The following is a 25,975-nucleotide window of genomic DNA, read 5'->3' on the forward strand; positions in this document are numbered from 1 at the left end:
CCCCATGACATTCTGCATCCCAGAATCAGATAAAGACAGAAAGCTTAAATAGCTACTTTCTAACAATTGTATTGGTCTGTATTATGAAATCACCAATGAAATGGATGGCTTCTGTTGAAAAATGAACAGTAAAATTTCTAGTGATTTTTTTGTTGTTTGTCTGAAAGTGAGCATGTTTAAAGACCTTTTAAATGTTTTCTGGCTCTGTGTGATGCCATGTGGGCATGTGGGGCATATACACCCATGTGAAAGATGTAATGGACAGCAGGAATTTAGTTTGCTGTTTTTCGTTACTGAAGGCAGTAGTTTATTTCTAAACTTAGCAGTGTTCCTGTATTACAGGAGGAAAGTGGATGGTGTTGGTGTGTTCTGCCACTCGTGCAGGCTGGCTGGGCTGGGGCACTTGGGGTGGCCGTGGGGCTGCTGGGGCAGAACTGCCTCAGGAACCTGCACAGCCAGGTTGACCAGGAGCCCTGCCCAGCCTGTCCTTGGCCCTGTTGCCATGGCCGTGTTCCTGCCCTCTCCTCCCTTAGCTGGGGATGGTGTGGCTGTGCCGAGCTGGATCTTTGCCGTGAGAGCCAGCCCATCTCGGGAGGACGCAGAGGCAGCGTGTTCTTGGACTGGCACTCTGCTGCCTTTGGCAGCACCAGCTGCCCACTCAGGCCTGAGCAAAAGCCAAGGTGACAGCTGTTTTACTCGCTGGTTAATGATTAAATCTGGTGCAAGCATGCAATCTAGCTAGCCAGGGAATACTGCAGAAAAAGGACTAGTACTTTCTCATGAGGAAGGACTTGTGCAGAGACATGACATGGTCGTCTCAAGGTAGAGCAAAATTGTTGTAGGGCAGTTAGCTATTAAATTTGGACTCTCCTGGTCTCAGAGTAGTTTTACTTTTATGTAATTTTACTATGAAACTGCTACTTCTTGGATTCATAAGGTTTTATAAAAAGACACGTGAGGAGTATATGTCAGAGCATGCCTCCTTTTCCTCCTTTCCTCAGGGACACAGCCACTGTAGCCAGGGGTTCTCAAGCAGGCATTTTTGTTTAAAATTTATCTCCACCTCTGCTTTCTGATAACCAATACAAAGTACACTGACCTTAAGGTTATGCTGAAAGATGAAGCTGTTGATTTGTTACCCTGAAAGGGGAAGTTCTTTGGAACGGCTGATGTGGATCAGGTAAAGAATCACTTGGCTCAATTTCTTTGTCAAATTTTTCTTCAAAATGAGGAGAACCTGCTGTTTCATCTCTCAAGGTAATCTGATTAATATTCATGAACATCAGCCATGAAGCACGAGTTCCTCAAGGTGAAATAAATTAATCTTTGGCTTTCTCCTCCAAAAGTAATGTGTCTGCTCTGAAGTTATTTTTATGTCCTTGGTGTTCTCTTAGCTCTTTTTGGGACTACTTATTTAACCTTACAAAACACTTTCCTCAGCTCTTTCCCATACAGTCCCATATTAAGACTTGTGACAGGTCAAAGGGAGAGCTGTTTCCACTGGAACTTGAAAATGGAAAGTAAAAAACAATTTCATTGCTTGTATAAGTTTTTTGTGATATAGAAGTGAGTTTTGAGGATTGGTTAAGTAAAAGCAGCCCCTTATTCAGCAGATGTGACCTCGTGTGTGCCCAAGTGTGCTATTCTAGCTTCAGCTTTTGAAATACTTTAAAAAGTCTTCTGTTCTCTGAGCTGTCTGGAGTCACAGCAGAGGAGACCTTTGCTTGTGAGTCATCAGTATTTTGCTGAGTGCTAGTCTGCTGCATGTGCATGGGGATGTTCGTATTGTAATGGCATTGCACCAGTGTCAGTGAGGGTTCAGCTGAGAGCTGCAGGAGCTGCAGAGCTGTCATCAGTGAGCACAGGGTCCCCTGCAGGATCTTCACTATTAGTTTACTCCCAAGAGGAATATAGGGATGTGAATTTCTGATTCCATGTGGGGTTTTTTGAGCTGCTGCTGAAGAAGGTGTGGTTTTGCTTGACCCATGCTGATGCAAAATCAGGGAGGGTAAGGTTGGATTATTATGATGATGTTTTATAAAGCTTCTGGAGTATAAAACTTGGTTTTCTCACGTCTTAAAGATTTGGCTTTAAGTACTTTAAGTTTAAAAGCTCCCAGGACAAACTGAATTCTTCTGTGTGGCTTTGTCTTATCCACATAACTTTTTCAATTTAATTTGTGGCTTGTACTACTTGATTAGGTATATAGTCTTTAAATCAAGTAAAGCAAGGAACAGGAGCTTCCCTCTAACTTACAGGGGCAGAATTCTAGAAAGCTTACCAGAACTAGAGATTGCTGCTTTAATCCTGTGTTGTTAGGTGGGGTTTTTTGAGGGGGGGAGGTGTGTTTGGGTTTTTCTGTTTGGTTGATTTGGTTTGGTTTTTTTAGTTCAAGTAAGATGTATCTCTGAGAAATCAAGGAAGTTCTTGTGACAGTTACATTTTCTGGTAGACTGAAAGCTATAGACACAGAGCTCATCTGAATCATTTTAAATGCCAGTTTGTTGATCTCCTCTCCCTCAACTCTCATAAAAATCCTCCCGAAGTACTTGTGTGCTAGTTTTATTAAATCTTTTAGCGTTTCGGGTTGTATTTTGTGGTTAACATTGAATGTTAGATTTTGAATTTAGTATGCTAGGCCTTCTAAGCATTTTGAGGAGATAATATGAATTTGAATTTGAAAATTTTGGAGTGGTGCTGTAACAGGGGAATGCTGAATCTGAAAACAGGTTTAATTTTTTATTCAAAATTTTGTGTCAAAAATGTCTTTCTTACAAGTCTGAAGACTGTCCAGTCATAGGAATGACCTGAATGGAGATTTCTTGAACTGCTTTACTACTTTCTAAAACAGAAAATTAAAATACTCCAGAAGTATTTCCCACTGAGATATTCCCTCATGATAATGCTTACTTTCACCATGATTTGATGTGCTGCTCAGCTTACTTAGTAAAGTGTCATTGGCTAATCTCAGAATGTTTTTGTCATACAGGTCTTAAATACAAATGACCTGCTATAGTCCCATTTTGAAATCAAAACCTGACATTACTCTGTAGGAATTTTTTTGCCCACAATTTTAATTTAAAAAAACCTCACAGCATAAGTTGTTAATACCTACAAAAATATACCACACCTAAATCAGAAGTTGTAGGAAAGGAGAGAGGATGACGGGGAGTTCTATTTGGGGCCACACACAGACTAGGTGAGTTGAGTACTGCACACTGTGGTGTTAAGGCATCACTGCAGTTCAAGGAGGTGGTTGAAATTTGAACAATTGATCTACATTTTGCATACAAAAATAACTGTTAAGGTTGGTCTTGAAATGTGGTGGAAAGTGGACAGTCTGGTCTCTTCCTATGCTGTCATACTACAGTTTCATGTACATGCAAGTTACCTGCCAGCAGCCATCATGAGTCATTGTGTGACCGTTCCTGTTGGCCTCTTCGCTTTGCTTGACATATCTGTTAGTAATGACTGAAATGTGCTGAGCCTCAGCTGCCCTCAGCCTGTGTGTACAATTCAGACTTTTCTAGTATGGCTTCAAAGTTGGCTTAATCTGATTTGATAAGAATGCATTTAGTACATCTTGAATTCAGGGTCCACTTACTCTTCAAAATGTGGCTGTAATCTGTTGCCAGTCAGTTCTTGCAGATAAGGAGAAGCTGCTAGGTTAACCTGCCAATTTGTCCTATATTTTTTTTGTTTTTGAAAATTTCATCTGATAGAGATGTCAGGATTCATGTTCAACAGAAGTATTTCCTGAGGTAATTCCACCAAAAATCAGAAATTCTGCAGTCTTTTTGCAGCACAGTGACGAATTACATCTGGTCCTTGTGTAAGATGCCAGAGAAAAAAATCCTGCAGCTATATTCTTGAGATGGAAATTGTCAACCTTGCTCAGTGCCAGCGCTGCAGCATTATGTTGCATCTGCATCATTTTTATCGCACCTTGATAAAAATAGATGCAGAACAGAAACCAGCACCGTGTGCATCACCTTCCCTACAACACACAGCTCCAGCAGAGGAGATGCTTTGAGACTCAAAGGTTTTAAGTGAGGAATGCAGAAAAAGGAGGTGCATATTGAAAACACGCTGCTGTCCCTGCAGTGGCCTTTTGTGAGGGCTTCATTATTTCTGTTGTACACAACACAACTTGTTTCCACTGCTGTGCTGGCTGAATTGCTTTGCACTGAAAGTTGGTGATCCCTTACAGTGTCTTTCTTTGGTAATCGCTTGTTCTTGAGTGCTACAGAAGCGGCAGCTTCACAGCTGCAGAGTTCTAAAAACCTTCTAAAAATGAATGTTTTGGAAACAAAGTGGTAAACAGGAATGAAAAAGCATGAGACTAAGGCCCCCAGAAGTAGAAATCTCAGTCCTTTTGTTTTTCAGAGATCTTGTTTCTACTCATGTTTGCCACAACCATTTCAGAAAGAACGTACATGTGTACGTTTCTAGAGGCAATGCCTTGGAGCTGTAAAAAACTGGAGGACGTCACTAAACTGCTATATTTGAGACTTACAGTTCTTCCCGTGGTGCCAGTTGTGGGCTGTTTGTTATCTTGATCCATGAGATGGATCAGTGGTTAGCACAGGGAATGCTGGTGCTTCTGATCAGAAGTTTCCGCAAATAGTTTCATGGCTTTGTAACAGGAGAGCAGTTTCCCTGGATGTTGTGGGAGAGGGTTACCTCATGGTGTGATTTGGGGACACAGAGTGATCAGCTACCCCAGTGTCTCCATCCTCTGGTATGAGTTGAGATGCAGCTGGGCTCTTTTAAGTGCACAGAGTGAATGTAGTGAATTTAGAGTCGTGAGCATCTCTCAGGAAGCGTTTCCACCTACTGCTGGGATGGCACTTTTCTTAGAAAGTATTGGAAGCTCCTCATGGGCTAGAACATAGTGATGGCAAGCAGAAAGCACTGAGGAACCTGATGTTAGAGTGATCCCAACTTGAAGGTGTCCTTGTCTCCATCTCCTGGTAACCCAGCTTTCACACACTGATGTGTTTGTCCGTTCGTGGTAACCATTCCCTGTGTGGTGTGACAGTTCATGTGATTCTGTACATCTTGGGTGGACATTGTCACATCTGGCTTTTGATAAGTACAAGGACGTGCTGAGCTTGTCCTAGAGCAGTCTGATGCTCAGATCCACAGGGCACTCTTGTGGCAAACTGCTTGTTAACATTGCAGACTGAGAGCGGACGAGCCAGACCTGTAAAATTATTTCGTAGCAATAAGAAAGCTGCTGTCAGAGAGCAGAATCATGCCACACCCTCTGTTCATGCCAGGAGTGAGAGGCTGCTTTTTCTGCTCTTCAGAAAAAGACCAGCAAGACTCTGGTTGGGCTGGAAAAGAGAAGGTGGTTTGCAGTTAGCAACTCGAGCACATTAACAGTTCAGCAGAGCAAAACCAGTGGGAGGTTAGAGCTTCAGGGTTACCTAGCAAAACATTGCTGTGTCTGATGGCCAAAATGTGTACCTTGGAAGAGGAGAGAGGGATTTGCTCCTAGAGGGATTCTTGCATGGCATGATGGCACGATACTGCTAGGCAGGCAATTTTTTAAACTGATAGAAAAGTAAATGGTGACAGAAACAGGCCTAAACTTTCACACAACAAAAACACTGTAAAAGACGTGTCTGTGGGATTGTGAAGTGCAGCCACAACACTGGAAAGAGTTCTTGTTATGTTTTAGAAGTTGTAGACTGGTTGCTGTAGTTTTGTTGGCAAGTACCTAGGAACACATGCTATCGAGTTTGAGATGGCTGTAAATGCTGTATAACTTCCCCAGCTGAAAAAACAGAAATATTTCTAGAAGTTGGTGTAGTACCTGACAGAAGGGAATGATGGCAAGTTCTTCTGTACATACTTGTCAACGGAAGCCAGTCTTTCATTATGAGCAGGCTGCTGTGTTCCTCCTTCACCTTCACCTTCATGTTTGCCAAGAGAACATTTAGGCTCTTTCCACGCAGCCTGCCTCTGGACTGGCAAAGTCTGATCCCCTTGTGAGTGTGTAGAAGTGTGCAATTGTGTATTCTGCTGAGGAGCAGCAGAATATAGAACAGGCTGAGGTAATAATTTTTCAACATTAAGCATGGTTATTACTAGATTTTGCAGAAATGAATTGTTGCATAATTTTTAAAAAATCCAAGCCTTCTACCAGAAAAAAAGCAAAATAATGAGACAAATGAGGATGATTATTTAAAAGAAAGAAACCATATACATTTACATAGTTAAGGCTCATTAAAATTCATGGTAAGCCATGTCCAGGTGTGACTGGAGATGGTCAAAGGAGAGGCTGATTGAATGGTGAAGGGGTTTTGAGATAAGTTTGGGTTTTGTCTATTGCTGGTATAGGAAGAGTGTATATTTGCAGTGGTAAGTACTTACAAGTCTCTTTTGTATCAGAATATTAATATTTCCATAAACTTATATACTCTGCAGTTACATAAATAAGTTTGTCTGGTATCAGAGAAATTAAGACACTTAGTGGTTTGAACTGTTATTTGAAAGCTGAACAGTTAATAATCTCATTTCTACTGTGATAGAGTTTTCCAGAATGCTAGAGGCCTGAAACAGCTACTGTGTGTTGTACTGATCCTCTGCTTTTTGGTTTACATAGTTTTGACAGTATTGGTGACAATTCAGGTGCTAACTCTAGCTTCCTTGTTAGAGAGAGCTGTTGTGCGTTCTCAGCCCTACAAAAATAAGCCAAAATGTGTTTGCCTGTCTTAGGAAGTGGAGGGTGAAATTCTGTGACTTACTGTGGTGTTCCCCCTGACTCTTGTCATTCTCCCTGATGTGCATATCAGAGAGATTTAAGACTATTTCTTGACTCATCTGAATCCCTTTCAACTTATGCATAAATGGTCTTGGCTTATAGGGAGGCATGATTTGTAGAAATCATTCAGTATTGCTGAATCTGTAGAGTGGTCAGCCCAAAGATCTCCCTATCTGTCTACTTCTGTGTTCCCTCTTTTTTTTAGTATCTGCACATTTTATAGAGGAATTTCTGAAATTATCTTCACTGCCTTCCCAAGAAGTAGAAAAATCTTTGCTTTACAGGTGGAGAACTGAAGCACAAACAGATAAAATAACTAGGTGACAGCAGGTATTAGACCCTGAGGCGCCTTAGCCCTGAGGTAATTTTTAGTATTTTGTCCATAATTTTGAGAATTTTCTGTCAAGTTTTTATAAGCATAACTAACTAGAATAATCTTTTACTAATCTTGCAATTCGAGATGCTTAATTTTGTTTCTGTAAAGTTCCCTTCTTTCTACATAGTTAATTCTACTGCTTCCAGTGGTCTGTTTGGCAGCCATATGATCTGCATGTCTGATAGTTAACTGTTTAGTAAACCCCTTATGTCTTTAGACATAAGAGCATGTGCTGAGGGTAGTTATGATTGTTCAGAAATTCAATTTTAAACCAGAGGTGTGTGCTGAAGCACACCCGTAATAATTTATTATTTAGCCTTTTGAGGATGAGAGCATTAAGGTTGACATGTGAAGTGATTTAAGGATGTTATAAACTTGCAGTGCTGAGTGCTCAGGTCACTGAAATACCAAGGGTAGTGTTAATGGGCAGTCCACGTAATATTCTTCTAAAGATAATGTTTTCCTTTTCAACTTCTGTGTACCTGAGTTCCAATTTGCCAGCTTGCACTGAGTGGGGTGCTCCATCTCACACCGTTCTGCTGACAGCAGATCCATCACAGAGGTGAACTGAAGCGTGAAGCCAGATGAGTGCAGGGAAGGCTCAGGAAATGCAGCTACTTGGGTGTATATATATTGCAAAGCTCTGAATTCTTGGCACCTGGTTTTTATTCACTGTCATTTAAATCATGATTTTAAAGAAAATGGTGTGTTTAAAATATGGGAAGTAAACAGAGTACTTGCCACTTTTGGGGAGGAGCCTGTAATGTCCTTGCTCTGACAGAGACCTGTAATAGATCTGTAACTACCAGTCTTGTGCTGATTGGGTGATTAATTTAGGAAATTCAGTATGTAAATACTGCAGCTAATGAAGTTTTCTGTCTCACTAAAGACAGCATTTATACCGAATAAATGCTTTTCAGTTCAGTATCACAGGAGCTGATCTGTTTGGACTCTGACAGACTTGAGAGCTTCACTGTGCTGACCTCCATTTTACTTCCCTTGTACCCCAAAGGTGTTTTCAGAATGAGGAAAATCACAGCTCATGCTGACATCTTTCCCAAACCTATCAGGACTAAAAGCTATCAAACAAAACGTGAGCTTGATTTCTTTCACTAGTTCATTTGACTAAACATAGAGAATCCCTGAAGTCTGTTACTGGAGTCTGTGAGTATGGGCCTGGGCTGTCTGGGGGCACAGTTGACCATGGGGAAATGGCTCTGTATAAGGTCTTTCTCTCAGAGGAATATGTTGTTTGGGATTCTTCAACCCAGAAAGCTGTAGTGGTAGGATAAAATGCTCTGCTTAGCTGCCTTTTGAAGATTGTGGGGTTTGGACTCTCTTTTCCACAAGTAAAAATTTATGAAAAGAAAACAAACCCCGATAAACTTACATATAATGAATGGGGTTTTTTTACATATGTGTTTCAAACTCTATTTTATGTTGTCTGTTTCCTGTAATAAAATAGTTTATGAATATTTTCATATTTAAAAGATAGAGAAAGATTGTGTTCTGTAAGTCTGATTTATACAGATTTATGTTATTTCAAGATGTCAAAAACATAGTTTTAACTTTCCAGTGTAAAAACCTAAAAAAGCTTCTCTATTTAAAAAAATGATTTCTAGAATTGAATTAATAAATATTTTTTTTTACTCAAAAACTACAGCTTAGTTGACTGCAGCTGAGATCTGGAATGGATGACAATATCAAAGAACATAACTGTTTTAGAACAATGATTGTATCTGCATTTTCTTAAGAATTATTTAGGAACTGGACCTTGACCCTTAATAATGCCATTTGCTACATAGGCTATGGCTGTTGACTTAAACAGATGCTTGATAAAATACATCTGGATGTGTGTGACATCAGGAGAATGTTTAAATGTGCAGAGTGATCTAAACCACTGCAATGAAATAAGTCTTAAGTGGTGATTGTTTCACATGAATGCCCAGAAACATGGAAAACTTCATTATTATACTTCACGTATCTGTTGGATAGCACAGTGCCTTCACATTTATATCAGTGGTACTGCAGCCACAAAAAAGGTTAATTAATGACTTGAAGAAATGATGTGATCCTCTTAGGATGCTGTTGAGTGCTGGCAAAAAGATACTTGAAGAACAAACAAAGCAGGATAGAATTATACTAATACTTACTAATACAGTATTCCTCTCCCCACTCCCTAGCATTTGTGGTTAATGAAGTCAAGGTCCACGCATCATGGTATCTGGAAAATTACAACATTTTTATTAGATGTTTTCTGACCCTCTCTGGACTTGCTTACTGCATAAAGCAGCACTTCTGAAATGTAGTAATGCTGCTCTACTTGCCAAGATGAATGAAAATTCAGTGATAAAAATGGGAAATGGTTCTTCTACACTTTCTCATTAGCTCTTTTGCTAAATTAGCTCAGAAGGAGAAGCTAATCTCTAGGCCAGAGTAAATGGGCAGCATAGCTGTTAGCATGGTTGGCTCATTCCACTACAGACAGCAAAATGCTGGATTAAAAATAGTGTTGCCTAATGCGAATTCTGATGCCTGATGCAGATGGATAGACCATATATTTAACTTCCAAATAAATTGTGCATAATTTTAGAACCTTTCAGAAATGGAGGGAGATGCTGGGGCCATTGCTTTTCCTAAATGTATTTATGTTAGATGAGCTATAATAAACTAGAGCAGTGGGAGATATTTTTTTATATTTTGCACGTTACTTCAAAACTGGTTGGAGTAATAGCGTTTATGTGTATTTATAAACATAGCTAAGAAAACTTGGAAATTTGGCAGACGTTTATTGTACACCCACAAAATATTCTTTTGTACGGTGATTTCTTCATCTTATTTTTACACTGCACATCCCACAGTGAAAATCCTGTGCAGTCACTACAATGAACACCAACCTCAACCACCAGGGGGAGCAAGATTTCAATTATTGTAATTAAGGGTAGTGATAATACTTAATTAGTACATCTTAAGTGTGAATATACCAGTGAGATCTTCTAGTTTGACAGCCTTTATAACACAGGCTGTACACTTTGTCTACTGCTTAGGTCTTTTTTTTCCATCCTCTAGTGCATGTTTGAAGTGTGATTTTTTTTTTAGTTAGCAAGTCATGTAACATACGTGATTTACAGTGATAGAAAATACCCATTTTACAATGGGTAAGAGAAAAGAGTTTAAAAATGCTTTTTTTGTCTGACTCTTGCAGATGGAAGCCTTGATTCTGTGTGTGAGGGGAGGACATGATAGAGTTTGCTGTTCTTACACTCTTGTTTCCTCATGAAAATCTTCCTGCTGGGGAAATGCATACTGAATGACCAAGGTTCTCAATAGACTTGACAAAGGGAAATAAATTAATTTTTTCAAGCTGCACGCTATAGTTCAGATTATAAATTTTTTCTTGAACTCCTTATATCTTTTTCGCAGCCTTTGGGAAGTGACACTACTAGCTGCATTTTAGCCCCTCAGTGCTCAGTTACATCATCTCCTTGCTCACGAGAGATTTTCGTGCTTGTAGAATTGAGGGACATTTATTCTTTTATCTATACATCACATAAAAAACTCCTGTCTGTTTATCTATGATAGTACCTAAATTGTTTGCCTGATATCTGCCTTCCAGATCCTGCAATATGTATGTATATTATGTCTGGGGGGTGCTTTTGTCTTGTGGTATGATTTGGTGGCTAGCAAGGCCATAATGCATGTTGTTCAAATAAGGCTGCTTTATCCAATGATAAATTATCTTGTCTCTGTGGTTACTTACCTCTTATGTCTTGTTTGGTAGAAAGGGTGTCATTTTTTTTTCCAGCTTATTGATAGCAGTTTTACTTGTGTTAAATTGAAAACATAATCCTTATATGATCTGCTGGAAATGTTTAATGTGCAATTACTTTTTCAAATCTGTAGGTAAGTTTTAATGTTTCCCTTAGGCATAAATTTTTTCTGTTATGGTAGTGAACTTGCTATAACATTGTTAGGAGACAGGTAGAATATTTTACAATTGTCTCAATATATTGTCATCTGACCAGACTCTAAATCTTACTTGAAACACTTTTTGGGCAGACTGTCTCATGTGATACTAAGTAAGCTACCGTACCTGAACTCAGTACTGGTAGCAGCTAATATCCTGTTTGTCCTTTTCAAGGAGTGTTATGGCATGACAGCTTTGTTCAACCACTGTAATAACTTCCAGCTATTTCAAGACACTTTGAAAATAGCAATAATTGAATGAGCAGCTTCTCCAGTTCCTTCATTAGTCATTGGATAATAATTATCTGACTAAAAAGACTCAACTAAACCAAAACAAACTCCTCTCAAGGAATGTGTTAGGTCAGTTCTAATCTGTCGTTCTTCTAAGATGTTGATGAAGTGAGAATAATTTCTTATTGCTAAATATGTAATTTCATAATCTTCCCAGGCCATGAAAACAGAGAAAGTGCCTTAAGGTGATCTGGGTTTTTTTTCCTGGTTCATGAATTTACTCATCTTTTTCAGTATGAGGCTTATGCTTTTAAGATTTTACTAGCCTTAGTATCTCTGAGAAATTCTTTATTGTCTGTATTGTTGCTGGTGAACTGCATTCAGTGTACATCATCCTATAAAATTAATGAGACTTGAGCATTCTGTAATGCCTTTGGGCAGTGACTTCTCAAGATTTTAATATGTTTTGAAAAATTCCAGAGTTTATTAGTGTAATTATCAGTGGGAAGATGGTAGATTAGATAACTTTTGCATTGGAATATTATGTGCAAAATAGTGATTTAGTATTGGTATGGCATTGTGGTTTTAAATGTGCACTTTCAACTTCCTGAGCAGTATTTTATGGTGGTACTTAAAATCAGTAATCAATGTTATCCAGTTAAAAAGTTACTGGGGACAAATTTTTATTACTGTTAATTAGTGAAGTAAATGTTGACATTTTGACATTTTTTTTCCCTATATATTGAATGAGACTTTTCTAAGGATGCTTTTTATAGGTTTGCTTTTGGAAATGTAGTCTTCTTCAAAGCAAGGGTAGATTAAGCACCTTTTCTGACTTGAGAGATATGATGTTTTTTTATCTTCAAGTGAATATAAAAGGGAAAACTTAATGATCCTTATCACTTGTTTTGTTGCATGCTAGCTTATGTAACACTTTGTGATAAATAAAAGTCATCACCTAAGTTCTATAGTAAAGCTTCTCCTAAGAGATGAAGTTGCCTGAGCTCCTTGTTGTTTTGCAAGTGGCTGTATAGCGGATAACTTTTAAGCAATAAATGCTGTTTGCAGGTTCTTAACTTTGTTATTTTATTTATTTTATTTTATTTTGACAACTGCAGAATTCTGTTTTAGTTGTATATTGAGGAAAAGTTGCTGAACATGCCAGTAACATTTTGTTGCAGGACAATTATAGCGAATTGTCAAGTATGCATTTATCAGTATGACACAGATCTGTCCCTAATAATTTGGGGTTTTCATATTTTTGAAACATTCATTTATTAGTAATTTTTTTTTTTTGTCTAGTTCTGCATAGCAGAGGTAAAAAAATTGTAGTGGCTTATGAAACACAACAAAATACATATTTTGACCCTGTGTTTGTAAAGGATAAGCAGCATTATCAGTATTGATAGTTAGTGAAAGAGGCTTCAATTTTAGGGACAGCCACTGAGAAAGAAGTCCTGCTGCCCCTGCCTCTCTGCCTGACCCTTAATTTCACCTGCATCCCTTTTATTTGGTCTGATCCTGGCTGATTCAGCTCACTAAATTGGAAGAGAAGATATCCTCTTAGTATCTGTGCAGTACTAATAAGCTTGCAAAACCTCACTCCCTCTTGAGGTGCTTGCTTTGAAATCAGGCATTTCTGTGTCATGGAAAGTCACAAACTGCAGGCACCACTTTGGAAGCTATGTTGTTTATTGTCAGGTATTGCAAAGTTTTCATCACCATTTACCTGCTGCGCTCTTAAAGGACAAGGCCTCTGCTTTGCCTGATGAAGCACATAATTTGTCTAAGGTTGTTGTGGGACGATGCTGGATTTACAGCTCCTCCCTTCATTTTCATACCTTTGTCAGAGTCTGTTGTGCCTTAATACGCATAAGTCCAGCAAACACTTCAGAAAAATAATTATTCAAGTGTGCTTGCTTTCAAGCCCATGCTACAAACAACATGACTGGTGAGCAGGACTGTGTGTGCATGTAATTATGCGCAGAAAGCCAAGGTGAAGTTATATATGCATTTACAGGTCATGGAATTTGGGAAGCTATTACACGTGAATAGTCTGTACCAGGATCTAGACACTGAGTTGCAAGGGATTTGACCATCACTGAAGTGAACAGTGTTCACCGTTGATTGATATGATTACGTGTCCTGGTTCAGGCCAGTGTTAATTTTGCAGTAGCCAGAAGGGGGCATGGCTAGGACGTGGAGGTTACTCTGTGCCACCTCTTGTGACTTTCTGGGGATGGGAGGAAAAGGTCTTTGGGTTGGTGGAGGGACTAATCACGTATTCTTGGGCGTGTGGGAACTCACATGCGAATCATTCATTTTTTGTACACTCTTATTATTGGCGCTGTTACTGCTAGTTTTTTAATCTTGTTGTTTCCAGTATATTGTTCTTTTCTAAACCTGTAATCTTTATGTTTTGAGTCTCCAGTTCTTGTCTCCATCCTGCCTTAGGGGCAGGGTCGGGAGGGGGAGAGGGAAGTGAGTGTTGTATGGTTTGTGGAGTCTCAGTGGGACCACTAAGCTGGGGAACACCATTCCTAAAACCATGACATGATACCCTCTATTGCTATACACGTGGACAGAAACAGTTGCCTAGAATTTATCCTTTCTCCTATGCTATTTTTTCTCCTTTCTGCTTTTGTAAAAATCCAGCTTTTCAGATAGTAAAATCTGTGTAATGGCTTTTGGTATAATCCTGTCTGGTTGAAGAGTTAAACTTTTTTTCCATCAGAATTTGTCTACTTGCAAGCAGCAGTCTTCTTTTTTTCTGGTGGGTCTTTGCCAACATTATGATAGGCTAGTCTTGCTTAAGTTTTTAAAGCTTTTAGGGTATGTTTCAGAATTGGAGACTTCACATCATTTTGATAAAGTGGTAGAGATTTTCACAAAGGAATCATGAGTTCAGTTTCAGTCCTGGGCTTGAAACAGAAAAGATTGATAATTTTTTGCCTTGATGTGAAATAAAGTTTGAACTCCGTGTTCCATGATCACCCCACAAGTGATGTGCTTGACTGAATTATGGAACCTGAACTACTTTTGTTACTCTTAACTGCCTCTTAGCTAGAGTAATGAGGTGAGGGGAGAACGTGGGGGCAGTGAGGACACTGAAACTTCTGTGTGATAGGTGGAAGACTTTTTTAATTTTTACCCAGTGCTATTCACAACATGAGTTATGTATAATTCCCTGGTTTCATGATTGTGTACAATTCTTTCTCCAAACACGCCGATGACAGGCAAAAATTTGTGTATGTAGCAGAGAAGATAAAGTTACGGAGTTCATGGAGGAGGTGTTTCTTGGTACTTATGTAGAGATTTGAGAATTTCCTTCTTATGCAGTTATAAGGAAGGAGTGTTGCCAGCCATGCTTGGCCTCATGTGAACCTTTAAAACTTCATGCTCAGTATGCTCAAGCATGCCTGAAAGTGAAAATAAATGGAGGAGAGTTTTCCTTTTAGTGGCTGCAGTAGGTGTGAATACTCAGTGTTAATGGAGAGGTACAAAAAGAGCAGTCATGCTGGGAAGTGCCCTCCTGTGGGGCACAAATGGACATCAGCCCAAGTACCAGCTTCTGCAGCTATTTCAGCCTTTCTTGTACAAGAAAATCTAACCCAAGACCTAGATGAGGCTGTTTTCCCTTGTTAGAGAAAATGGTCTCTTCTAAAATTAATACATCTTTAAGGAAGTGTTTGATCAATGTTACACTGACGTTTTCTGTGGCGTGACAGTAAATGGTGCTTGCTGGGGATTTTTACTAAAGTCTTTGGTGCTAAATAGGGTGAGAGCTGTCTAATGAGAGCTGTTTCATCCCAAGTGTCATGTGAGCCCTTCCAGCTCTGTGCTGTGACCCTCAGATAAACAAAAAGGCAAGTGGAAATTTTTAAGTGCATTAAAAGATACCCCCCTAGTTTTTGAATCCTCAGGATCTTTTTCTGTACCTGACCATCATTGATTTCAACATCTGGAGTTAAGACATTATGGAATGACAAGGTAGTAGTAGAGTAGTAATTTTAGAAACACTTTTATTTGCATACTGCAGAGATGTGAGGAAAAATGCTAGTCTAGACAGAGCTGCAGAGGGAGAGAAGGCTGGAGAGTGGTGCTGGAATTAGGTAGGAAAAGACAGAGGACAGCAGTCAGCAGAGGCTAAAACGACTGAAGGTGAAATATTGGGTGGTGGGAGTCAAGAAAGCAAACCAGCTGAGTTGGGAGGCAGCTGGAGAATAGCAAAAAGGGAAGTAAAGGAAGAAAGAAGGAATAAAGGGCGGAAAGGAGTCAAAGTACCTGACGAATTAGGTCATTGTTATGGGTGGGACAGGTACTCGGAGCCTTTCTGTACCCTTCTCTCTCTCTAGCCTGTGCTTCAGGGTAGCTTTCTCAAGAGGTAGCTGGCAATGGAAGGAGGCGGGTGTCCCAGCTTTCCGTGGCAAACGCCGGATGTCTGCAGCGGCAGGTAGCCAGTGAGACAAACGCTAATTAAGTACCTGTACCGTCAGTTCTCCCGGGAGAGGCAGGAGCCCCGCCGTGACACACGTACACTGAGCACTGCACCGAGACTCGCTGGTCCTTAACTTGCAGTTCCCAGCACGTCCGAGCGCGGCCGGCGGGCGGCTCCGACCCGCGGGAGGCTCTGTGGGGGACGGGCGGGGGCTGTGCTGGGTCCGGGCCGAGCCGCGGGGGCTGTGCCGGGTGCGGGCCGAGCCGCGGGGGCTGTGCTGTCCTGTGCTGTCCTGTGCTGTTCTTTGTGAGCCCGCGGGGGCTGTGCTGTCCTGTGCTGGGCTGTGCCGCCCCGCGGGGGCTGTGCTGTCCTGTGCTGGGCTGTGCCGCCCCGCGGGGGCTGTGCTGTCCTGTGCTGGGCTGTGCCGCCCCGCGGGGGCTGTGCCGTGCCGGGCCGGCCCGCGGGGCACGGGCGGGGGGCTCTGACTCGCGGTGGGCGGGCGGAGCGGCGCGGCCTCTGCGCGGCCGCCAATGGCCGGGGCGGGGCGGCACTCGCGGAGCAGCCGCACGGAAAAGTTTCTGTCGGTTCGGGTTGCTGCTATCTCTGCTCTCCTTCCGCCCCCTCGGAGGCTGGCCGCCTTCCCGCTCCGTTTCCCAGGGCTGCCGTCCCTTCCTCCTCTTCCTCGTCGCACTATGGCACCGAGTTATTAAGCTTTCAAAGGCAGAGGAATGGATATGTCGGATCCCAGCTTCTGGACGCTGCTTTCCAACTTCACGCTGCCCCACCTGCGGCGCGGCAGCCGGCTCCGGCGGACGCAGAGGTGAGGCGGGCCGGGCGCCCAGGTGCGCTGGGTTCCTGGTGCCGGCAGAAGGGCCCTGGGAGGGCGCGGGGCCTCCTCCTGCGCTGGGCTGGAGCTGCTGGAGCTGCTCCTTGCCAGGCCCTTGGTGGTGGTGGTTTTCCTAAAGAGACGCTCTGCCTCCATGTATAAGATCTTTTCTTTTGTCCAGCCTTTCTACCCTCCTCCCTTTCCCTCCCCTTAAAGACATTTCCAGCTTGCTCTCAAGTATTCGACCTGTTATTGGAAACAGATACTCTTTATATGGACAACTTAAGATAGACTGTTTTGTTCGGTGTTCTTAAAGGGACAGGTTTGCACAAGGAACCTTTTTTAAAACATGCTAGCGTGACATTTGTTCGTGCAGGAATGGCCCTTTTTTTCTTTTTTTTTTTGGTAGCATTTTTATTATTGTCAGGAAGGGGGGGGGAAGGCTTGGAAATAGTAAACGTTGAGTAAAAGTTAAAGCGTTGTGCCATCAATGGGCAAAAGACTGACAAGCTTTCGTGTCATAGTAATTTTTTGTGCCGTGGTGGCCCTTTCTGTTAAATATATGTCCCTATGACAACGAAAAGGAAAAACGTATAGAAGTTAGTAGCTTTGTACGCTAGTACCCTATATGCCATTTTGAGACCTACCAGGTGTGGTGTTAAATTATGACTTGCATCTGACTGTGAAACTGCCTTGAGTATTGGCTTATGTATTAACGTTGGAGAACGTGTTTAAAGTGTTTCTTCTGCTGGCTAAAAAGGTGGCACAAAGCAAGCAGGATAGAGGCTTAGCAAAGGTGGCTTTTACTAAGCTTTAAGTATTTATGGTCTGAATTTTATTCAAAGGTAAGAAAACAACTATCAGTTTAATGGCAGAAAGTTTAAAAAAAGAAAAACAAATGGCCTGTTTGACATCAATGAAAAAAACTATTCCTGCAGTAAATATCTATTTATGTCTCCTACTTGGAGTAGCTGAAAATGCTGAGTTATTTTATCATTATTATCCCTCTCTTGTTTCACTCTTACACAGAATCAACTGAGAATCCAAATAGGCCTTACAGATTTTTCTGCTGAGATGTGTAGAGGTTTTTTTTCAAATTGTCTTCACTATTCTTACTCAAATTGGGTTTGTAACTGTGTGAAGATCTACAAATACCTTTTATAAATGTATGGTTGTGTGGCAGGTTGAGGAGGAGAGAAACTTCATAGATCTCACAAGAAGCATGAAATAAAAATGTACCATTGGTTTGGTTTTCTTATATATTTGAATGCCTGCCTGCTTTTCAGACATATTCAGTGCTCTGGGTTTGTTGAAATATTTGAAAGACTTCTTAAAACAGTGTTGAATATTGTCTCACATGTATGGTATGTCAGTGAATAGTACATGCCATATATGCAGTTACATTTCATGTATTATAGAGATGTTAAATATTTAATGCCCTCTCTGTAGCCAAATCAGTGTCACAGCAATGTGAACTGAAAAAGTCACCAGCAGAATTTCAAGGCTGCTTACTCTTAATGGGCCCAGATAACCCTCTTTGTCAGGTTGGTTCAGTTTTGTGAGTGGTAGGAAGTCAGATTCTGCTGTTGATTTCTGCTGGGGAAGGCTGTCCTCACACTTCTTCAGCTCTCTTCTTAAAGGTGGACCTGCCCTCTGCTCCCCATACTCATAATTCATTTACTAGTGTAAGATATAAAACTTAAGGAGCAATAAAACTGTCAGAAGCATAAGACTCAGCAGGGACAGCACAGGTTTTCCTAACTGTGCTGTAGAAATAGGTTTGTATTAATTAAGGTACCAGGCAGGTTTATGTGTTCTGTGCTGTGTCTCACCTGCATTATCTTCAGAGGCTCAGTCAGCCTTAGCTGCAGCTGCATGTAAAAACTGGATGGATAGCTGCTTACTTAGCTTAACTTACCACAGGATGCCTTCTCTTTCTTTCTAGGAGTGCTGCTGGTAGCCACTCATCTTGTGTAGCTTCCCAGGTGTTTTAGATGCCTGAAGAGAAGGTTAAGGAGTGACATTTGAAGGGAGTTTAGCTTCTGTCATCTGAATCTTCTGCTGGGCTTAAGTGAAAGTTTTGGGTCCACTGATCCAAGAGAGGTTTTTTCTTAATACTTGCACTGCCTATGAACTTGTCTAGCCTGGTGCATGCCTAGGTGCTTCAAGAAAACTTCTGAAGAAGCGTTTCTTTCTTGCTGTATCCATAGTTGGCTTTGGGACTCCTTGCAAATAAAGATCAAACATTTTATGGTTTGGTTGGGCATTTTTACCTATTGGTTATCTTCTTTTTGCCTGTTCAATTATTTTTACCTCTGCTACCAGTTTTTTATGGCCTGCTAGACCCTATTGTTTCTGTGAACACTACCCTTTTTTCTTAACACCTAGGATAATGAGAATTGTCTGCTAGTACTATGAATTTTGTGTCTTTGTATGGATTTATTTGTTGTAATCATATATCTCTTTGAGGTTCTAAGAAGTAAAGAATGAAGAGGTAGCCTCTTTCAGGTTTTCCAACAGTTGACTTAACTGAATTTCAGTTGCAGCAGCTCTTTGGGAAGTAATACCTGAATAGGAAGCATCACAGTCTGACTTTCAAATGCGGTAGGTTTTCAGAGCTGGCAGGTAGAAAAATTAGCTTCAATTATGAATTGGAGGCACTTGTTATTAAAATCCCTGATACTGTAAGTGGCATGGATTATACCATGTGCTTTTACAGTGAAGAAATACATGTGCCACCATGTAGAGAGCTAGAGTGATAGAGAGTCTCTGTCTGTGTGAAAACGGCTTTCTAGGTTTACAGATGGATAAATATGTACAAAGAAGATACACTTCTTTTCACGTGGAAAAATCACTACTTTCTGCTTTGATTTATGATACATATTTGGTTCTCTCTGATACTTGCACCTTTTGTGTCTAATTTTGTTTGTGTATCTTTTACAAAACTGACAAGCCAGTGATCCTTTTTGTGTGTGTCCTTTTCTCTTGCTGTTTTTAATGGTAGTTGCAGTGGAACAATGTTAGTGCTATTGTCTTCCTTTGAGTCAGAGTGGGATTTTCTTTCCCCAAAGGCATGAAACTCATGAATACTTACCAGTTGCTTCTGAACCAAAGTGGACTCATAGATGATTTGTGTTGAAACTTCATTTTATTTGTTTACAGTCACTGAAGTGGCAGTGAGTCTTTCATGATATGAGATTAAAATATTCATCGGTCATCAAATAGGTGTTATGACAGTTCATAACCTTTCCAAAACCTTAAAATGTGGGAAATTATTCTATTGGAAACAGAGAATAGAACAGAGTAGTCAAACTTTGTTCTAGTTCCGTTAGTTTTGGGACAGCATGTTGCCTGGAATAGCAGGTCTTTTGAATGTCCCTAGTTTAGTAGTTGGCATAGGCACAGTGATGTTAAAATAACGATGTAAAGGCTTGCTGTTTATTTTTATGTAGATCTTGGTTTTTAACTTTGTCGACGGAGTATACTAGAAGTATATTATAAATGAATTGTTTATTTAATAACAGGTGTTCAGAGTGGTCATGTTGATAGTATAAGAAAACCAATGTTTAATTATGTTGATGTCAGCTGAAACTGTGTTCCAGTGGAGTTATTTTACTTCTGCATAAGAGTAAACATTATTTCAAACTTACAAAAAAGTATTCCTTTTTTATGTGTTTGTATTGTTTTTAATGTATGGGACTGTGGTAATTTTAAGAGCTTCACCATTTCTTGACTTTCAACTCTCTTCATTCACCTTAGTTCCTACATGCAAGCAAGAGGAGCTATTATTCTGATAGATGTTGATTAACTTTAGAGAAGATTGTTATCCCAGAATTGGGGGGGATTAAGAAGTACATCTGTGCAGACTATCTATGCTTCCAAACACACTGTCATTGAATATGTTTTGTTAGAAGTTAATCTGCTGGACGGATGATCCCATTGTTTTCTCTACTACCTAGTGAAATGTTAATGTATCTAGGTAATTGTATTTAATTTCATTCACAGTAAAGGCTGGCTGTTAGGGGGATAGTTTTACAATCTCACTGTCAAATTGAATTTGTTGTTTTTATTTTGGTTAGTTTAGTTGACCAATCTTTTTATTCAGGCAATTAATGTATTTCAAGTTCTTCTTACAGTCTGAATGAGCCAGAATTATTTATTAGCTTCAGCCAGACTGGTAAGGATTCATCTGGTCATACTGCCATTTTTTTGCTTCATTTTCACTCTGATAAAATGTTATTTTATTAGAATTATGTCAAGATCATTAAGAAGTGACCAAAGGATCTTATTTTAGAAAGCCTGAGGACAGTTGATACATGAACAAAATAAAAAAAAAGCGTAGGAAAATGCTGGAATATGCTGAAAGAAGCTGTAATTGTTCTTTTTTTTTTCCCCCACTGTCGTGGCCAATATCTGCTGTGACACAGTAGGAGACAGTCTTAGTTTTTCATACTCAGAGAATTTAAAAGGTAGTAGTTCAGACATCCCTTCGTGAGCTGTGGTTGTTTGGACGTGGAGCATGGTCTAGGCACAGCACACAGAGATTCAGTCTTGTATTTGGCTCAGATGTGTTTTTAACCTCACAGGAGCTCACACATGCAGCTGTTCAGAGCTGCCTCTTCTACTGCACCTCTTGTTAGAGAGCTTCAAACTTTAGTTAGTGATAAGCTGAGTACCAGTTTGTGTGGCTGCACATACCAGCTGATGGGCTTGCCTCTAGTAGCTCTTCGTCAAAGCTGGGAATGGTGGGCAGAAAAGTGGATTTCAAGGTAGATTTCCAGTTAATTTTGGAGAGAAGAACCATCTGAAATTCAGCAAAGGCAAGTTCGATGTCCTGCCCCTGGGGAGGAACAACCCCAGGCACCAGCACAGCCTGGGACTGACCTGCTGGGGAGCAGCTCTGAGGAGAAGGACCTGGGGGTCCTGGTGGACAGCAAGCTGTCCATGAGCCAGCAGCGTGTCCTGGGGGCCAAGAAAGCCAATGGGATCCTGGGGACATTAGGAAGAGCTCTGACAGCAGGGGGAGGGAGGTGATGCTGCCTCTCTCCTCAGTCCTGGTGAGGCCTCCCCTGCAGTGCTGTGTCCAGTTCTGGGCTCCTCAGGACAAGAGACATGGAGCTCCTGGAGTGGGTCCAGCAGAGGCTACAGAGATGATGGAGGGTCTGGAGCATCTCTCTTGTGGGGAAAGGCAGGGGGAGCTGGGCCTGTTGAGCTTTGAGAAGAGATGACTGAGAGGAGACCTCATTAATGTGTATAAATATCTAAAGGATAGGTTGCAAGAGGATGGACCAGGCTCTTCTCAGAGGTGCAGAGCATTAGGACAAGAGATAATGGGCAGAAAGTGATGCCCAAGAAGTTCCACCTGAGCGTGAGAAATTCTTTCTTTTCTGTGCAAGTGACCACACACTGGGACAGATTGGCCAGGGAGTTGTAGATTCTCCCTCACTGGAGATACTCAAGAACTGCCTGGACACAATCCTGTGCCATGTGCTCTCAGATAACCCTGCCTGAGCAGGGAGGCTGGACAAGATGAGCCTCTGTGGTCCTCGGGTTCCTGCTTCACCCATTCTGTGACTCAGAATTTGTTACATGTCATTGTGCAGGAATGGTGTTGATTTTGGTCCTTATGGAGGTGGAATCACTCCATAGTTGAGCCACTGTGTTTAGAATGTGAAGACACTGATAACTGGTTTAGGTTGAGCATTTTAAGTGAAGTGCATTAAATGAATCACACTGAAAATGGTGTAAAACTGATTGTTGCATCCAGTAATTCTGTGTATATTGTCACATTATCTGTAGGCTGTAGACCTAGATCAGGGCTGTGATGTTACATGTCATTAGAAGAGGTTTAGTAGGAACTAGTTTTATTTGGAGGACCACTAGGGTGAGAGAGCAGGAGAGGAGAGGTGCATATCTGAGGAGAATCAGAAAGTTCGCTATCTTTGATTCAGCCTGATTCAGCAGGCTGTGTTGCATTCAGTGATGGCTCCTGGATTTTCTCTTGAGAACCTCTCAGAGAATTTTTTTCTTTTGAACGTTTCCAAATTCACTAACCTTAGTCATAGTGAAATTTTACAGCTTTTGATATCTATCATTTGACTTTAACCTATGTTTAAAATAATGTATCAAAGAAAAATTTTTGAAAGGCTACCCACTGTGAATTTTGTTTTCCTCCCTCAAAAAAAAAAAGTTTAAAATTATGTCAAATGAGGCACTGCTTTCAGCTAAGGAAATGGCTTTATATGTGTGTATAGATAGATACAATCAAAGAGTCTGTCTCTTTTAACTAGACTAGTTTAAAACATAGTTATTAACATCCAAGTAAGTATGGAAAAATCAAACCTACATATAATCTATTTGATTAAATGAAGGGTAGACTAAGGTAGTCCTGTGTAAAGTCAAAAGTGTTGATTGAAGGAATGCCATTACTGTTGCTACTTAATTTACTGAAACAGTGTGAACTGTTAAGCATTGAAATAATTTTGTTGAATAAAAATATATATACCCTCAGTTCTCTTAGTACTTGATTATAGCGTTCCAGAGTGTGTTCCAGAATTTAAAAAAACATTATTTCTCTCAAGGCAGTAAGGTGATTGGTTGTAGAACAAATGGTTTCTGTTTTTGTCAGTAAGGAACTTTTATGTATCTGACAAAATAGTTATGTTTTGGTTTTGGCAGACATACATCCATATAAACTTACCTGCTTTGAGATTGGAGAGAAAATATCAATATTTTTGTTTATTTTTGATTTTCTTACGTATCAGTATATATGGTGTCCCTGCTCATGGCAGGGGAGGTTAGAACTAGAAAAAAATTTTAACTAGACTAATTCAAACTAGTGTAGTGTTTACATTTTGATCTACTATATGATCTGAGTAATTTTTCCCTTAAGTAAAAGGGAAAGTATGCACTTTTTGGAAGTAATTCTGTGGATATTGGTTTGGTCTGGAAGCTCACCTCAAGAAAGGTAATAAATTAAAAGTTACTTTGATGAATGCTGGTACTTACCACCTGTGGTTGTTTTAAGAGGCACTGAAGATACTCATACCTGAAGCTGTAGTAGGTGGATTTCTTTATTTTTCCCTGGTTGCTTTCTTGCATGCATTTGGGAACAGTGCCTTGTCAGTCTTTCCTCTCTGGGATGGGAAGCCCAATTCCTGTATGACATTTGTAGTAAGCTTATGAGCAGAATCCCACTTAGCACAGGAGATAGATTTGATATGTGAAACAACTTGCAGTGCTTTTATTGTTGGGTTTGTTGGCATTTCCTTTTCATGCATGCTTGGAAGATAGGAGTTTATATGATAATTACTTGTTCTATTAAAGCTATTCATCAGATATGGATTTCTGTAAGAAGTGTTTACCTTTTTTTGGAATACGCTTCAAAATTATGTTTTTAAGCATTGATTCTAAGTCGTAAAGTTATTATAGGGAAGATTAGTACAGTAGTTTAAACTTTCTTTAATAAATCTGAGTGTAATAAATTGGCTTCTCATTTAAATGCTTCCTACTTTTAAAATCCTTTTGGAGCTACTGTTACTATCACTTCTTGGATGAGATGCTAGAATGTTCTGGAAAGGTATTCCTACATAAAAATACACAGAAACCTCAACAGTAGAAAACAAAAGAAGGTAGTTCTAAGATTACTGTATTTTTAAAGCATGTGTTTTAACCCTGAAACCTTCTCTCTTCAAACCCAAACTGAATTCTACTGGAACATAAGAACTTACTGGTGTGGCTGATGGACACAGAGGTTTCTGTAACTGGAAGGCAGGACTTTCTTCCAGCCAGGTTGTGACATTCTGCCTAAAAGTGCCATCATCACCTCCTAGAGATGGCTTTTTAGTGGCTCCATGAAGCATCTCCTGCACTGTGGATAGCTAAACAACAGTGAGGGAAGCTGGCCCCAAAGGCAGTTTTGAGAGCAAATGGAGTATGAGAGATGAAAATTTCACAGGACATTGTAGAAGTTGTGGTGTTGTGATTCAATCAGAGGACATGGATCCACATAATATGTTACTATATTATAATTAATTATATATTGGTATTATATAAGTATATATGGTTATTCTCTTGACAGAATTATGTGTAACAGATAGATGTTATTTAATTAAACAGTGTATTGATTAATATCAATGAGCCTAGCCATCCAGAGTGAAGTTCTGTTGAAGTTCTGAAACTGGCTGCTTCCTGTTGATTTTAGTCCATGCTGACTGAGAAAAACCAAAAATCCTTATTTGAGTTTTCAGTTGATAAATATATCTTTACAGATTTTGCATAGTTCAAATATAAACCTAATAATCCAGTCCTTGATGAAACAGAAGTTATATACTGATGGTAAGAATAAATCAGACATGTTTCTTTCAGCAGCTGTCTTGGTGTTTATCAGAATTTGTCTTCAGCATGGTTTACATAATGTAAATCAATACATGGGGTTTTTTATTTCTGGTTTTGGAAAACTGGAAGGAGAATGCTTGATTAGTATCTCCTTCATCAGTCAGTGCTGTTCAGTGAGAAGTTGTAATTAACAAATATGCTTTGTATTAATACCGGTAACCCTCTTGGAGTTATAAAAAGTAGATGGTGTATGTTTGTTTTACAGTTTTGCCTTTTGAGTGACTCTAGGTCTGTCCAGCTCATGGTTATGCATGGGTATGTCAAGGGAATTTCCATAAGTGCTGTAACAGTAGAAGCAAAAGCAGTCAGACAAGTCCAGTATGCTCTGTTCACCTTGTCTATGAACACACCACGCAGAAGGGTGATTATGTCAGGTCACTGCACCATCAGGTCTTACCACAGCATCTTTTGCATTACCCTCATAATGAACACAGAAAATATGTAACACTTTTTTAAAGTAAGCTTGCATTATAAATTTGTTTTCTTACACGAGGCTTGGTGATTTGGCTTCATTCTTGGCCTTTCTGGCGTGTTTTGATGATTGAACAGATGATTTTGGAGGTATTTGCTTCCCATCTCTGATTTACAAGTAACTGGAGAACAGTTCTTTTGGGAAATACACTTCTGTCTAGCTTTTCTTTGCTGCTTGACTGTGTCTTAGATGTGTTATTTTGTTTCATCAAATGTCAAAATGTTAACTCTTTTGCAAAGGTTTGATTTCTATCTGTAGGAAAAAATTCAAAACAGAAAAATGAAACTTCCTGTTTGGTTGGGTGGTTTTTGGTTGGTGGTGGGGTTTTTTTGGTTGTCCGTGGAGGTTTATTTATTTATTTTTTAAAAAATTGGGTTTTGTTTCTGTTTTTTAAAGTTTCAAAATTATGTCTTCACATTATTTCTTCTGCGTCTTCTTCAAGTCTTAGAAGAGCAAGATTTTTTTTTTCTTTTTTTCCCCCCCTTTTCTGTAAAGGA

At 40.1% G+C, this 25,975-nt stretch overlaps 1 protein-coding gene across 4 annotated transcripts in view; it reads left to right on the forward strand.

Annotated features, from left to right (window-relative positions):
• The window catches only part of MAST4 (microtubule associated serine/threonine kinase family member 4), a 275,995-nt gene that overhangs the window by 156,477 nt on the left and 93,543 nt on the right, over window positions 1-25,975 (forward strand). The window contains exon 1 of one of the 4 annotated variants that reach the window (XM_063423909.1): window positions 16,228-16,603. The exons of the other annotated variants lie outside the window; for them this stretch is intronic. Within the exon in view, the coding sequence (XP_063279979.1) occupies window positions 16,512-16,603 (92 nt within the window). The 5' untranslated portion in view covers window positions 16,228-16,511. Of the gene's footprint in view, window positions 1-16,227; window positions 16,604-25,975 lie in introns of those variants that run through there. 4 annotated transcript variants of the gene reach the window in all.

The sequence above is a fragment of the Prinia subflava genome, chromosome Z, assembly GCF_021018805.1.
Source record: "Prinia subflava isolate CZ2003 ecotype Zambia chromosome Z, Cam_Psub_1.2, whole genome shotgun sequence".
Lineage (NCBI taxonomy): Eukaryota > Metazoa > Chordata > Aves > Passeriformes > Cisticolidae > Prinia > Prinia subflava.